At 35.0% G+C, this 16,610-nt stretch overlaps 2 protein-coding genes across 5 annotated transcripts; both read left to right on the top strand.

Moving 5' to 3' along the window:
- Positions 1-1,486: 1,486 nt before the first annotated feature.
- On the top strand, positions 1,487-7,311 carry LOC123214800 (actin-related protein 3-like). The gene is made up of 9 exons (XM_044634795.1): positions 1,487-1,949; positions 2,140-2,599; positions 3,562-3,708; positions 4,596-4,688; positions 4,794-4,913; positions 5,181-5,291; positions 5,725-5,850; positions 5,957-6,055; positions 6,748-7,311. Exons 1-9 carry the CDS (start codon positions 1,903-1,905, stop codon positions 6,826-6,828), a joined length of 1,284 nt encoding a protein of 427 aa, XP_044490730.1. The 5' UTR covers positions 1,487-1,902; the 3' UTR covers positions 6,829-7,311.
- Positions 7,312-8,443: 1,132 nt separating this feature from the next.
- LOC123214799 (cleavage and polyadenylation specificity factor subunit 6-like) lies at positions 8,444-14,134 on the top strand. 4 transcript variants are annotated; one of them, XM_044634793.1, is made up of 4 exons: positions 8,444-8,698; positions 9,438-11,560; positions 13,397-13,474; positions 13,599-14,134. In XM_044634793.1, the coding sequence occupies exon 2, from the start codon at positions 9,443-9,445 to the stop codon at positions 11,399-11,401; it is 1,959 nt and encodes a 652-aa protein (XP_044490728.1). In that variant the 5' UTR covers positions 8,444-8,698; positions 9,438-9,442; the 3' UTR covers positions 11,402-11,560; positions 13,397-13,474; positions 13,599-14,134. The 4 variants fall into 4 exon arrangements, with proteins under 4 accessions (XP_044490728.1, XP_044490727.1, XP_044490726.1 ...); XM_044634792.1 differs by having other exon boundaries at positions 8,444-8,681; positions 9,249-11,560; XM_044634790.1 differs by having other exon boundaries at positions 8,445-8,681.
- The last annotated feature ends 2,476 nt before the right edge of the window (positions 14,135-16,610 follow it).

Below are 16,610 nucleotides of genomic sequence, written 5' to 3' on the forward strand. Positions count from 1 at the left end.
TCACGTGCTCTCCCAGAGTTAACGTGACGACAGACACATGCAATTATACAGTCCGGATTTTCGTCTGCCGTTTGTAAGAATTTTAAGTTTTGGATTCGAATGACGTGGTCCACCTAATAGAGTCTCACCCTGGCTTCGCTTATAGATTTAGCCCAATTATTTGCTGTAGGTTCAGCAAGGGCAGCTGGCCTATAAATACCCAATTTGTTTATTTAATTTTTACGAATAACATGTCAATCGTTATAAATTCTTATTCTATCTGGAATCAAATTGTTAACCGTAAGCGTGAAGATGCAATTATGTGACCGAATAATTGTTTTTCTTATTTTTTTTTTTAACAGAAAAAATAAGTTAGACACATAAAATTTCAAGCAAAGCATGTAAAATCGAGCCGAGTAGTTCAAGGGAGAGCTCGAATTCACCAATAGATTAGACTTTAATTCAAATTTTATCTGATAACAGATAATTCTAAGTTTTGTTAAAATTTAATTTTAAAATTACATTTAAAATTTTAAATTTCAAAATATTTTATATCAAATAAATTATATATTTTTTAATTACTTTCCTATATTAGAGTTATGTTCAAATGTAGTTAAATTTAAGTTTGATTTGATTTAAAAAAAATCAAGTTTGAACATAGATTTAAGTTCAATGATCTCTTTTTAAACTAGTTCGAGTTTTGCTTGACTTGAGAAATTGAACTTATATTTAATTTTATTATCAAATTAAGTTCAAATTGAGATTAATTTGATATTGTAGTTATGTTAAAATCGATTATAACGATATTATTTTGATATGTATTAATAAAAGTGATGTCATTTTAATTTATTTAAATGTAATTTTTTTCAAATTCATAAGTTTGACAAGTTAAACATCTTCAAATTTAAGATCCAAAATTGAATTCGCTTAAGCTAAGTTTGCTTTTTACTTATTTTAATCAAATTAATAAATGAATTGAAGTATGGCTTACATACAACCTCAATTATGTTGAAAGTTGATAAGTAAAATTTTATTATTTTAAACGTGTAAATATAAGATTTGAAACAATTAAAAATTATTAATATTTTATTTGGATTAAATTATGAGTTTAGTAATTTACCAAATCAACCAACATTAAAGTTAAATTCAATTAAAAAATTAAACTCAAACAATTTAAACTTGACATAAACCAAGCCGTGAATTGCTTGTCCTAAGTTAAGAATCATTAAGGTTAATAATGTGACTAATCCCGTTTATTATCACATTTTATATTTATTAATTTATTTGTTAGTCACGTGACTAGATTTAACCACATCCTTAATTCCTATTAGTCACCATCAAATTTATCACCCTCCTATTTTAAAACCGTACTCTGACGAGGAAATAATCCACTCTAACCGCAAACTACTGTACTATTGGTTTTAGTGGAGCCCAATGAAGTATTCACAAATCGAACGGTCTCAACGTGTTGGTAGGTCAAGAGATCGGTCGGTCCATACGCACCCTCAAATATCAGTACGGTCAAATCGACAAACCGCACTTTGGCCCCCTCGATAGAAAGCCTCGCAGAAAGAAGAAAATTAAAAAAAAGAAAAAAAAGAAAAGAAAGAGAGAATCGTTGTTTGTTGTTTGGGTGTGCAGATTAAGAAAAGTATCGAAGACACAAAAGACAGTTTGATGGTTATGATGAAGAAGTTGATGAAGGGACCTCACTGTCTACATGGTTGAAATGGGTATTGGATTCACCAGCTTGACGCGACCAAAACCAAGCTGTGCGTTGAGTCGCTCCTTTCACTTGCCTCACAAGTCTTTCATATATCACCACCAGAACCATCATGATACATTATTGCCTTGAACCTTTTATCGGATCTCAGTCGCGGATCCACCACAGCCATCTTGATAACCAGCTTTTTTCTTTCTCCAATGGACCCCACATCTCGTCCGGCCGTTGTCATCGATAACGGCACTGGGTATATCTCTCGTTTTATATCCGTTTGCATATTTTTTTTTTTTTGTATATGTTTAGTTTTGTGTCGATAAAACTGCGTACAATGTGTTTGATGAAATGTGCGAATTGGGTTTTGCTTACATTTTGATTTTTATCATTTTCTGTTTGTGATTTTTTTTTTTTTCCAATCATGTTTATTTGCGTCTTTGCAGGTATACTAAGATGGGTTTTGCGGGGAACGTAGAGCCTTGTTTTATTCTTCCAACAGTTGTAGCAGTCAACGAGTCATTTCTAGATCAATCAAGAACGTCCTCGAAGGCCAATTGGCTTGCGCAATACAACGCAGGCGTGATGGCAGACCTTGATTTTTTTATCGGTGATGAAGCATTCACGAAGTCGCGATCTAGTAGTATTTATAATCTTAGTTATCCTATTAGGCATGGCCAAGTCGATAATTGGGATGCTATGGAGCGGTATTGGCAACAATGTATATTTAATTACTTGCGGTGTGATCCCGAGGATCATTATTTTTTGTTAACAGAGAGTCCACTTACTGCACCGGAGAGTAGAGAGTACACTGGTGAGATTATGTTTGAGACTTTTAATGTTCCGGGCCTATATATTGCAGTGAATTCGGTGCTTGCTCTTGCAGCTGGTTACACGGCATCTAAGGTTGGTGTTTTAGGCTTGATAACTATATCGTTTTAGTGCCTTTATGAGCGTTAAATTTACTAGGATTAAATTGTGTTATTTTTTTGAATTATATTTGCTTTTGGTGAAGCCTCTGTACGGCTATATAATGGTTGAACAGGATGTTGTCTTCTTTTTTGGGCAGCAAGTTTGCTTAAACAATTGTAGGGTGACTAAAAAAGAATGATCACTTTCATCCATGAGAGCTACATTTAGTTTTTGAGAAATTATAGTAAATTTTGCTCTAATAGTGTTCTTACAAATAAAGGGATTGAACTCTACAGGCAAAAAATTCTTACTTCTGAACTGTTTCCACTTCCCATAGAACAGAATAAATTCTGCTGCTAATTAAGCTTAGTTTCAGTTTCCTTTAGCAATGCAAGTAGTAATATCATGAACTTAGTGATACAAGGCCTTAGTAATCAGTTTGAATAATCGAAGGCATTTTTTCTTTCAATATATGTGGATGATTTTGGCCAGAATTAATTCCCTAATATACTGGACTTGGCCATGGACATTCCTTGTGAAGATTCTGTGAGTGTGGGTTTTTACTAAAATGTTGGATATAAATAATGTTTATCTGAGTAATTTTATTTGCTCCAATATATAGAAAAAAAGAGGAGAATATTTAACAAACATACAGCTAACAAAAATTTACTGGAGTACCCAATTTTCCTGGAATACTGAGTAGATGTAGGGGTATTAGATTACTTGAGTGAGCTTTTATGATTTGGTGGTTCTTGAATTTACAGTTTAAAAGCCTGCATTTTCTTGTTACTTTTAATGATAATATTAATAATGTTATTATCATTCTATTTTATTTTATCTTTTAATTAATAATTAAAAAAAATCTAACCGAAATCAAGATCTGCATTATTTCTTCTTTATAATTCTTGATTCTTCGCAATCCTTTACTTTTAGATTTGACCTGTAGTTCCCTTTAGTGTGAGATGACAGGTGTTGTTGTGGATGTTGGAGATGGGGCCACTCATGTTGTACCGGTTGCAGAAGGTTATGTTATTGGGGGTAGCATCAAGTCGGTTCCTATTGCTGGAAAAGATGTTACTCTCTTCATTCAGCAGCTCATGCGGGTATGTTTGGTTTAGCTCCCTCAGTGTAAATTGTAATTTTTGTGGTTTGTGCTTACTTTATGAGGTAATTATTATTTTTGAATAAATATTTATGTTGCATCTATTTGAATTATGATCTTAAGTAGTTAAGATTCCTGGATTCTAATAAGCCTAGGTTTGTTGGTAAAGCTAAGCCGAACCTTTACAAAAAGTTTTGATCCTTGGCTGGAAAGTTAGGATTTTGATATGTTTATAGGAGACATAAACTTTACATCCACTAGGATAAAGGAACATGAAAGCAATGCTATGGAAACCTCAAGTATAATGTGCACGATTAGGATTCTTTTTTACTGAAAGCATTTTCCAAAGTTTTAATCTTTGAATCATAAGAGGCTGAATATTGGAAGCATTTGAAAGCCAAGTGTTGAAGACTGAATTCATTTGGTCGTATCCATTAAGCATGTGGCAATTGCCTTGCACTGATGTTTGAGAGAATGAAGATTTTCATTCTTAAGCCTCATTGTTCACCAACTGACTGTAGATTTTGGACACTTCAGTTACACTCAATTTGATTTTTTTGCAGTTTCTCATGCATAGACTTTTGATTATAATCTGTGACTCGTTAGATGCTGACATGAAATAATATTAAGTATAGTTCATAAATTTGTTCTGGATGCTGTTTCGTTTCATAATTTAAATTTTCTTTTCTGCCAATTTCTGCTATTTGAAAAGATGCTTCAACCACACAATATTGTCTATTTTGCTAGTAAATTTGGATAAAACATCAACCTCTAGAAATAATTGTGTGGTACCAAAATTTATATGTTATAAATCAAATTCAAATCTGTAAACCATACAAAGATTGTCCAATACTGACAATCTGTTAATTTAAATATTGTTTTGTGTAGGAAAGAGGAGAGAATGTACCACCTGAAGATTCATTTGAGGTAGCTCGAAAAGTAAAGGAAATGTATTGCTATACAAGTTCAGACATTGTCAAGGTTTGCTTCCTTTGAAAATTAAGCTGAATTATTTGGTACCTTGTAATTTTCCTAATAATTCCTTTTGACCTTCACAAAGCTGCATGATTCCTTGAATGATTGCAGGAGTACAACAAGCATGACAAAGAACCAGCTAAATATATTAAGCAATGGAGAGGTATCAAACCAAAGACAGGGGCACCTTACACTTGTGATATTGGTTATGAACGATTTCTTGGCCCTGAGGTTTGTTGTATTCTATCAGAAGCATTTTTATTGTTTGACTGAATGACACTTTAGGTATTCCTCCATTGTTAGAAAAGAAGGTTCTGTTTGCTGTTTTTCATGGACATCTTGGTTGGAATTTGCAATGGAAATCCTTTGAAATTATAGGAAATATTGTTTTGATTGATGTCAGTCATTAATGAATTAGCAATGAACTTTTTGCTTGGTGAGTTGCTGTGCTTTCTGCTGGCGAACTTGTTCTGATGAATTTCCTTGCTTGTTTGACAGATATTCTTTAACCCAGAGATCTATAGCAGCAATTTTACCACTCCTTTACCAGCTGTAATAGACAAGTGTATCCAGTCTGCTCCAATTGACACAAGAAGGGCATTGTATAAGGTATAGATAGAATCAGGAAGAGAAAAGAATGCATATTTTGGTTCTTAGACAAGATTAATGAAACTATAGAAATTATTTCTATTAGATGGTTCTGGTGGGACTAATACTTGTGACCTTTTGCTTTGTTGGTTAGACCATCAAAAGTGTTGGTTTAAATTTACCAGCGCCTTCAATTATATAAATTGTATTCTGATTTTCTTTAACATTTCTTATGTTTGTATTTCCTAAATTATTATCATGATTCTATGAGGGTATTTGAACTTCTAAATGTTCATCAAGAGATGTTTGCTCTCATTCATGCACGTAGATCTAGTGTGCTTGGAACTGGCATTTTTGTGGATATGTTATGGTAGTGATTTTGGAAAAGTTAAACCTGTAATAGACTCATATTTCTTGAACCTTTTGAATTTATTGTTTTGGGTTGTTATTTCAGAATATAGTTTTAGCTGGAGGATCAACCATGTTTAAGGACTTCCACAGAAGGTTGCAACGGGATTTGAAGAAGATTGTGGACGCTCGGGTTCTTGCATCTGATGCTCGACTTGGTGGTGAATTAAAAGTAATTGATTAATGTTAATTATCATTCACTTTAACTTCATTATCAAATATTTTTTTTATTATTAACATTTTTAGAAGATTAGCTGATCATCTGCATTTGATTCTAGGCACAACCTGTGGAAGTTAATGTTGTCAGCAATTCTATCCAGAGATTTGCAGTTTGGTTTGGTGGTTCAGTACTTGCATCAACACCTGAATTTTTTGCGGTATGGATCTGCAATCTATGTTTGTTTATATTGTCATATGTCAAAGTTCTTCCTCCATTTCTGCAGAGTCACACTGTTACTATCGCCTTAGATATAAAGGTGCTCCTTGATCTAGGGCTGACATTTAAAGAATTGTTTGTGATATGCCTTTTCACCTGCTATCTGGAATCCATCAATAATATCTTTGTCTATTTATTGATCTAGTCAATTGTGAATGAATAGGACTTTCAGTGCTAGTTGAATTTGAGATCTGATTGTGTAATCTTGTTGATAATGTATATGAATGGCCTGAAATTCTGGTTCGGTTTTGACCAATAGAAGATATGGGGAAACTCTACTGTGAATGACTTGCTAAAATGTTGCTTCTGAAAGTTGTATGATCACTTACACCTACCCATAACACTCGTATGGTTCTTAAGGAGACTGTCACAGATAGCTCCTTCTGAAGTGCTTTATTAGTTTTGATGGACCTTTTTTTTGTGTAAAATTGGGTTAGATCAAGGGCTTCTTTGTTATATTGTTGGAGACAGGATGGGGACATTCAATGACTTCACAAGCTGCTTATGCAGATATAGACATACATGACTTTTTTAGTTCTCTGTTGTTGATTATCAGTTTTTCTTGTGTTGATCAACACTGCTATAATTCTTACATGGAATTTATTGATTAAAAAGTTTCTGCTCCTTGTACAGGCCTGCCATACAAAAGAAGAGTATGAGGAATATGGAGCTAGCATCTGCCGCTCAAATCCTATCTTCAAGGGGATGTACTGATAAGAAGAATGATTTCTGATGATTGCTTGGCAGGCATTTCTGGATGTTGTTCCATCAATTGCCTAAGCCTCATTGCCCTCCTCTTATCTTTGCTTCTTGCTAAATGTTAATCGTGGATGAGAAATATTCCAAAATACAGGGGAAAAAATAAGTTTCCTGTATTCATTCATTGACTAGGGAGCTGAAGAGGGGTATTTCTCATCTTGCCAATAGGACGCCGCAATTTGGTTGCATGGCCCAAGTAGGCCATGCTGGCACTTGACCAGATAAGAATTAGATAAATATCATCAGAGCTGAATTGCATTTTAAGTGTTAAGCTTAGAGGGATATGATACATTTTTATTTGTATTTTTTATTTTTTTCCTTTTTCAATTGGTTGGGAGAGATAATTCAGTAAGGTACATTTTGAGGTAGGAAGTTTCATTCATATTATTTGGAGTATTGGAAGTACCATTTGAGTTAAATGTGAATTCAATTTCTATATCCTCTTGTAGTTATATATTCTGGACATTGTAGGAATTTTCAGAAACTTTTACAATTTTGATGATTGTTAGAAATCTCGGTTATTGTGAATTATCAATGACAACGGTAAGTCATTCCGTTGGATTATCAATACAGGTGATTGAATCCTTCCAGGTTCGGTCAGGACTCGCACATATGAAATTGATAATTCTGGAAATGTAGTGAAAACTAGCTTTTAGATGCAAGAAAACTGTGTCAAAAATCATATTTTTCATGTCAACATAATGTGTTGTGAACTTGATGCCTCTTATAAATCTTTGTCGTGGTTTATCTGTGAATTCCTATGAAAGTATAATTTTCACTGTAAATTTTGCTTTGATTGAAGCGTATGGTGGGAAAGAGAGAATAAATTCTGGTTGGATATCCAAATCCCAAACATCCCATTAGAAGGCAGTTTCCTTTTCATTTATCCTACTTTACCATTTTCAACAGGCTTTATGAAGATATGTAAGTGGTATGAAAATTACAAAAAACTACACTATGATTTGGATTAGATTTAATTTGAAATGTTTGAACTTGAATTTAATTTTGGATTAAAAGCTATGTTTGAGCCAAAAATTGTAATTTCCTTTTTCATAAGATAATTTGAATTGAATTGATTTGATGGGTTTGGATGATAAGTGAACGTGGTTCGCCGTTAAGCTTGACGAGTTTTCTTTAGATGAAATTGAATTTAATTCAATTTAAAAAGAGTCTAACTCGAATTAAATTATAGTATCAAATAGAGTTTTAACTGTTATAATTAAATTGAAATCAGCCGTAATAAATTCTTTTAATCTAACAAACTTAGTGGGTCAAACACATTCAACCTCGAGTTCACCATGCAAAACACTTAGTTTTATGTGATTTTGATTTGCTTTTATCTCTGGCTTTTTTTAATTTTTATTTTGGTTTTAGTTTAGCAGCAACTTGGGTATTATCTGGTTCACAATCTTTTTTTACATTTTTTATTTTCAATTCAAAATTTAAAATTTAAGAAATAAAAATAACTAATATATTTTTTTATAATTAATTTTAAATTGTGATTTATGCATATTTAATAAATAAAAATATATTTATAGTTATAACTCAGCACTTGAAAAACATATTAAGTTTATCAATTATATTTGTTTTGACTAGAAACAATTATCATACCCTTCCAAATACAATGATAAACGCCTCTTCCTAGGCTAAGCGTAGAATCATCTTGTGTTAGCTTGCTGGGAAAGACGAAGCCCGGATCAAATCCACAAGGGTTTCACTGTAACCAGCATAAGAAGAATATACAAACACAAAACTAACAAAGATTAGGATTGAGAGAGGGAGTCAAAGATAATTTTTGATTGAGCCTGGTAGGTTTAGCTGAAAGGTTGAGAATAAAAACTTCTTAAAACTACATACATAATAATCCGATTCTCTCTCTCTCTCTTTTTTTTTTTTAGGTTGTTTGCTTCAGTGCCGTAAGATCAATCTTTTTGTGCTTTGTGAACGTGCTTAAGTGAGATTTACTGTCATGTTTGCTAAGTCTGAGAGTTTCTGAGATTTATTTGTTTTGTTTATTTTTTTAACTTGCGTATAAGGTATTTTGATGCGACTTGTATGATTTTTAACAAGTGGGTATTAACGATTTATGTGGTTTGATGGATATTTTAAGTTGGATACTTAGCATTTCCTATGATTCTCATCAGATTGTGTTGGCAGGTGGTAGATATTTTATTGAAATCGTTATTGTGTTAGCATCTGGCAGCTTTTTTATACTTTGTTTTGATCTGTATATCTATCGATCTGTGTGTGTATGTATACGCTGCGCTGTAATTCTCCTCTTTTGGTAGGAGTTGGATCTACAATGTTCTTTTGTTCTTTAAATGATTAAGTATTTAATTTCGTGTTTTAAATAATATTTTTTTTATATTGGCCAGGGTATTCTAATTTCATATCTTCAATTTGAGGTTATTTGTACTTAAAAATTTGTTTGTTCGATTGTTGATGGATCTTTGTCTCATAATCTTTTTGATCTGAAGTATGAGGATAATTTTTATAGCTCTTCATATTGGGGCTTAGCTTTTTAGAGGAGAAATAGGAATAACGTTCTTTATTATGATGGTCAGCTTGAATGGATCCACTGGCTGAAGAGCAAATAGATTATGAAGATGAGGAGTATGGAGGGGGTCAGAAGATGATGTATCAGGGAGGTGGAGCCATACCTGCACTTGCAGATGAAGAACTGGTGGGCGAAGATGATGAGTTGGATGAGCTTTATAATGATGTTAATGTTGGAGAGGGTTTATTGCAGTTTCAGCAGCATGAAGCACCACCTCCACAGAGTGCCACTGGTGTGGGTAATGGAGGGCTCCAAACTCAGAAAAATGAGGTTCCTGAACCTCGTCTGCAACCTGGGGGTTCACAAGGCACAAACGTACCTGCAGTTTCTGTTGAAGTAAAATTTTCTAATTCTGGGACCCAAATTCTTGCTCAAAACGAGGGGCAGTTGGGTGTTAACAGACCAGCTGCGAGTTATGCAGATGGGGCTCATGTTTCAACGAAAGGAAGTGTTGTGGAGATGAATCATGGTGCCCAGGTCAGAAATATGGGATTTCAAGGGTCTATGTCTGTACATCCAAAAGCTGGGGTTGATCCTTCAAGTATACCTGGAAAAGTAGTCAATGAGCCCACACCGTTGCTAAATCCTGGCCCTGGTGGCCCTCAAAGTGTCATGCAATTTCCAGGTAATCAGATGGGTCTACATGCTAATGCCAATCGTACAATAGTGAATGATAATCAGGTCCGGCCAACTATGGAGAATGGTGGGACTATGTTGTTTGTGGGAGAATTACACTGGTGGACAACTGATGCAGAGCTTGAAAGTGTTTTATCTCAGTATGGAAGGGTCAAGGAGATTAAGTTTTTTGATGAGAGAGCTAGTGGGAAATCCAAAGGTTACTGTCAAGTTGAATTCTATGATGCAGGTGCTGCGGCTGCTTGCAAAGAGGGAATGAATGGTTATGTTTTTAATGGACGGGCATGTGTTGTAGCTTTTGCTTCTTCTCAAACGTTGAAGCAAATGGGAGCTTCTTATATGAATAAAAACCAGGGCCAGCCTCAGTCTCAACCTCAGGGAAGGAGACCCATGAATGATGGTGCAGGGAGAGGTGGTAACATGAATTATCAAGGTGGTGATGGAGGTAGGAATTATGGAAGGGGTGGCTGGGGACGAGGTGGGCAGGGTGTACCCAACAGAGGTCCTGGAGGTGGACCAATGAGGGGAAGAGGAGGGGCTATGGGTGCTAAGAATATGGTTGGAAGCAGTGCTGGAGCAGGAAATGCTGGCGGTGGTGGGGTTTATGGACAAGGGCTTGCAGGTCCTGGATTTGGGGGTCCAGCTGGTGGTATGATGCATCCTCAGAATATGATGGGAGGGTTTGATCCGACATATATGGGTCGGGGAGCTGGCTATGGTGGATTTTCAGGCCCTGGTTTTCCTAACATGCTTCCTTCATTTCCTGCTGTTAATGCAATGGCACTTGCTGGAGTTGCTCCTCATGTCAACCCAGCCTTCTTTAGTCGGGGGATGGCGGCTAATGGGATGGGAATGATGGGTTCTTCTGGAATGGAAGGACCTCATTCGGGAATGTGGACTGACGCGAGTATGGGTGGATGGGGAGGGGAGGAGCATGGGCGGAGGACAAGGGAGTCAAGTTATGGTGGAGATGATGGTGCTTCTGATTATGGGTATGGAGAGGCAAATCATGAAAAGGGGGTAAGGTCAAGTGCAGCGTCTCGGGAAAAGGAACGGGTTTCTGAGCGTGACTGGTCAGGGAGCACTGATAGGAGGCATCGTGAAGAGAGAGAACCAGAGTGGGACAGGTCTGAAAGGGATCACAGGTACAGGGAAGAAAAAGATAGTTACCGTGACCATCGACAAAGAGAACGTGACTCAGCATATGAAGATGACTGGGATAGGGGACAGTCTTCAAGATCTCGAAGTAGGTCTCGAGCAATGCCAGAAGAGGATCATAGGTCTCAATCGAGGGATGCAGATTATGGGAAGAGGAGACGACTACCATCAGAGTGACAGAATTATGCTGTTTATTCATCTGTGGCTGATTGTACATGACTTCGAATTCCATAATTCACTCGTAGTGTTTTGCCCTTGGGTTGTTACAGTGCATCAACAATTGCTCTTCCTGCTTTTCGTTGGCCCAAATGCAGAGTGTGACTTCTTGAGGGAAAAGTAAGTTCTACTCGTATTTGTAGGAGGGAAGAATACATTCTTTCTTCCTTTGGTACTGCCTTCTACAGAACATTATTAAAAAACCTTATTTGTGTGTTAAAATATGATTAGTGAACTTTGAGTTACACATCTATGTGGATATTCTCTGTGGGGTTGGACTTCTGATATCCCGCTGCTGAGTATCCCATTGGCTTAACATTTGCTCTACTGAATTTTATCTTCAAGATAATGTTTCTTGGGCGATTGGTTTTCATATGCTTTGAAGCTTACTTGTTTTATATGGTTGTTTGATTTTATTGCCCATGACTTTTCTATCCCTGTTTCTTGCATTTGTTGCTTCAGTGAAAGTTTGTCAAAGCCACATGGTTATAACAGTAAAAAAGTTAATGTTTTATACTATTCAGTACTTTTTCATTTCAGAGTTATCTTCTAGCTGAGTTTAGTCTGCACATGAAAATTTTTGACTTTTTGTCTTGTTTTTCCATATAGCTGGCATCAATTTTCTTATCATTCTTCATGAAGATAAGGTTTATCAATATGTGTTTTATATTCAATATCCATAAACATTTGAAAGTGCTTTTCTCTGGGCTGTTTTAGCATTCTTTGATTGTAGATTGATTTTTTTCTTCCCAATTTATTCTGTTTCTTGTTGGAACTATAGTTAAGGTATGCTTGTAAGTGTGGAACAGTGCAATTCTTTTGTATTGTGTATGATGTATGTAATATCTATGTCTTGCCCTCATCATAATACTTCCAGTTGCATTCGGAATTAAATGTGAGGATTTGTGGGTGGTGATAGTTATTCTAATTATTCAAATCGGGGGATGTTTTTCCACATCTTTGGATCCATGCAAATTGCTACTGTTACTGAGTTTCTTAGCCATGCCTTGAGAAGTCCACCTTTAGTGTTTCTTTTGCCTTTGATAATGTCTCATATGTAATCAATAATGTTTTCTCCCATATTGTCCCCCCTTAGAAGGGAAATTATGGTTGGTGTGTAACAGATAATTAGTATTTTATTAGCAAGTTTCATTTTATTGAAAAGTCATTCTAGTGTTACTTTTAGTGAGATACAGCAACAGCATGATAGCTTATTGTTAGAGTTGATGCTAGCTGTATTCGTTATTGTTTTAGTTCTGCGCATGCTTCCTTGATAGTGGATTACTAAGACTTTTTTTGTTCTTTTCAGTTATCCTTCTTTTGTTTGAAATGTGTGGTTCTAGTTGGGTGGAACTCATAAAGGTCACTTATCATTATTAGTAATGTTACTAAATCTTGTGATTTATGCGTTAGCCTTTAAGTGAATGATTTCTGAAAGTTTTAGTTTTAAGGCTAATCTTGAAGCATGGTTTCCTATTGCTTTATTACTTTTCTCTTTTGCTTGCTCCTTTTTCTTGGGTAATTTTTTTTTTCTTATTTTTCATCAAAGTTTCAATAAAGTAGTTGCGTTAAAGAGTTCTTTGAGTTTTACTTGACATTGAATTGTTAAAATGGTTGAAGAACAGTATTTTACCTTTATGGCAACTCTAATTGCATATTATATTTTACAGGTATTTGAATGCTCTGCTATACTGGTGGCTATTAACATATTAGAATAAGTTACCAATGTTCTATATGCTATACTATATTCTGAGAATGAAATGTCATCTTTTCTAGAGTTACAAGATTTGGTTTAGGCTGTTAGTTTATTAACTTTACATGCAGAAATTTGGGTCAGAAATGATTGATATTTTTTTATAGAAGTGTAATGCCCTTAGATTTTTGTGATAATAGGATAGGTTTGGAAATACTCAGATTTAAAATTTGCTATTAGATTAAAGTGTCTATACCTCGCAGGTCTAATGGCTGGCTTTTCATGGGTGGTTGGAGTCAGTGCAAAATGTAAAAGTAATTTGGGGAATATTACCAAATAAGGTGCTGTGCTGTGTCTTTATAATGATTGATAGACATAGGGTGTCTGAGAAGTGTCTTTTGGCAAATTATTTTTCTTTTTAAAAGTCTATTGACATGGGGGCTCTCTTTTTATCGTCATATTCAGGGAGTGGAGTGGGCAACTCTCTGTTTTCATGAGTGGATGTGCCTGGAGGAAGATGTGTTTGATGGTCTGAATTCTTTGCTTCCTCAAATAATGGCTTTGGTCTGTCAAGTGTGCTAAAGCAGCCTCGAAAATTTTGCTTTGATCTTTTTTTCCTCAAGCGCCTTTAAGATCTGTAATTTGCTCTTGGGGAGGAAAATGCATATAAATAGTTGGGAGTCTTAAACTTTTAATTATGGAATTGATGTTGATTATAGGTTCTTGATGCCACTTTGTAAAGCATCATTTCATCTGTAAAGTCTAGTACATGTATTGGGCACCAGAGTGTAATGGCCTCATTCATTGTTTATTTGACCATTTGTGGCTCATTTTGAGCTTGTAAAAAAGTTGTACTGACTTTGAGGCTTGTAATTGGTCATATTTTATTTGGTGTAGAGGATTGGATACTCAGTGATGAGCTATTAATACATTGTAACCTGTCTTACCGTTTCACCTGTAATTGGTTTTTGTAATATATATAATGTTAGAGCCTGTTACCATGAGAGTGTTAAGAATTTTCAGAATTTTGTAAATCGATTTAGGTAAACTTTGAGGCTTACCAGTGCATAGGAGTCATACATTATGGACTTCACAGCTTTGTAAATGAGCTGCACCAAGAGTTTTGGTTGTTTTGGGTATGTTTCGTCATTGAAGGCGCAATATAGTGCTCCTTGTGCATTTATTTTTTCCTGTAGTAAACTTGTTGTAAGCAGATTTTGTAAAGTCACTTGTACTATTTTTCGTGGTGGATTTTTTGTTGTATAGATTAAGTTTCTTGGTTTGTATACCAGAAAATTTGAAATAGGTTGGACAATTTTCTGGTTAATTTCAATAGGATTTGTATTGTTTATTCAATGTGTATTAGATTTTTCCTCTTCATTAATCTCCTTGTATCTCTGTATGAGGAAAGACAACATCAGTATTCAAGGTACTTAGCAAAAAAAAAAATCAGTATTCAAGGTGGCATATACTCAGTTACCTGCCCTACGTTGTTCTGATGATCCACTTGCTTGATAAGGAAACTGCAAGAGTTGGGTTCACAATTTTCCTGCTGGCTGCTGCAGTATGTAATTGCACGTCTTCTATTAATTTTGGATGGCTTCTTTTATTCTTAAACAAGTTGCATTGTAGATATTTTCCATTCTTTACAGTTTTGATATCTGTAATTGAGTGTTTGTTTTGATTGTTGATTTTAAGTCCATGTGTAATTAGTCTTCTTTCCTGCCCAGAAAACAATTTGCAGATTTTAATTTCATATTGTTTGCAGTTTCTATAATCATAACAAGAACATGATATAGTTTGTTTGAAGCTGAATCTATGTCATGATTGCCTGCATTCCGTTTAAAATTTTGTTAGTTTTTCCTTTATGCAGTTACTGACTGGATTCTGTTTAGGACCGTTCTTGTAACATTCAAATAAAAGCTTGATGGTCTTCTGCATTTTTATTTTGCATGTTTATTTCCTGCAGGTGTCTAGACAATAGGCTTCATTCTCATCCATAATTTACATGTTTATTTATCTTTAAACATTCTGTTTTCTTATTGCGGCATGAATATTTGACATCCGCAGGTGGTTTGGTCATGTGCAAACACATTAAAATCTTATTTATATGCTTAAGCTTGAGTGAGCTCAGTTGAATTCAAGTTAGTAACCATACTTTACATACACAATAAAAAAAGGTTTTGTGATAGTGAAAATTGATTTATGTTGGTTTAATTTAAAGAGTGGAGTCTCTTCATTGACGCATGCAGCTAATTGGGGAAGGTGATTTTTCCAGAATCCAGAATGCGATGAGCAGCATTGTCATCTCATCTGGGTAACGTGGCCTGGAGAATTGGAAGTGTATTGTATGAGAGTAATGTATGGAAATGGAGATTTGATGTGTGAAGTATTATCTTATCGGAGTCTGGTGGGTTATGGAGATATTATTCTGAACTAAAATTTGTCTCATAATAATCTAGAGGAATGTATGTAGACAAGCTGAAGCTGAGCAGCTTCAATAACTATCCTCTCGGCTCTTGATTGTCTTAACAGTAGACTCCTCTGGATACAAGAGGACATCAAAACATAATAAGCGGCTGTTGGTCCAATTGGCAAGGCCAGGTTTGAGGTATATAGCGCAAGGCGGGAGGTACATTCCTCAAAGTTAGTGTGGGAAAATGCTGTTAGGCCTGACTAGCGGTTTGTTAGTGATTGATCAGGTAGGGCTGGACGGCCGTGCCATGTTTGGCAAGGCTTTACCTATGCTGGTTTGACTATGGTTTTAAAACTCGAATTGAATTGGGTGGTTTAACTAGTTTGATCACTATCGAAAGACAACCAAGGTTTTGGGTGATGGTCCAATGACTTGGTCATTTGGTCACTTTGGATCACAATTCAATTGAGAAAGTAATGTTTATGTTATGATTGATGAGTTGTCTCAGAAGTGGCACTATCAAAAAGGGAAGAGTTGAAAATGACAATATCAACATTGAGAGAAATTATTAAAGAAGAGATTGATGTTGAAGGGAATTGATAAGATAAAATTGACAATGAGAGGAGCTATTGAAGAGGAGATTGATGCAAAATAAAATTAAAAACAGTTAAGTTTGATATCAAAAGAAGTAAAAAATGATAAGATCAATTGTGGGAGGAGTTGTTGGAAGGTGATCAATGGTTAGGGTTTAAATGGTCTATGATTAGGATTCATTTTTTCACATCTCCCCTTTTTTTTTTTTTTTATACTTTTCTTAAAAATATTACTTTTATCTTAGCACAAAATGAATATGATAAACTTATCTTAAAGTATACATGAATTAATATCACCTTTAAACGAATTATCAATTCGACTATCAGCTAATTAATTTGATTGTTGATTTACCACTTTAAATAGACTTTTTTACTATATCAATGCTTGATCCGAGTATAAAAGCCATGGGGTGGTTGTCGATGCTCGATCCAAGTATAAAAACCATGGGCTTGACCACCGATAGAGGG

This window comes from Mangifera indica, chromosome 4, assembly GCF_011075055.1.
Source record: "Mangifera indica cultivar Alphonso chromosome 4, CATAS_Mindica_2.1, whole genome shotgun sequence".
In the NCBI taxonomy this organism is placed as follows: domain Eukaryota; kingdom Viridiplantae; phylum Streptophyta; class Magnoliopsida; order Sapindales; family Anacardiaceae; genus Mangifera; species Mangifera indica.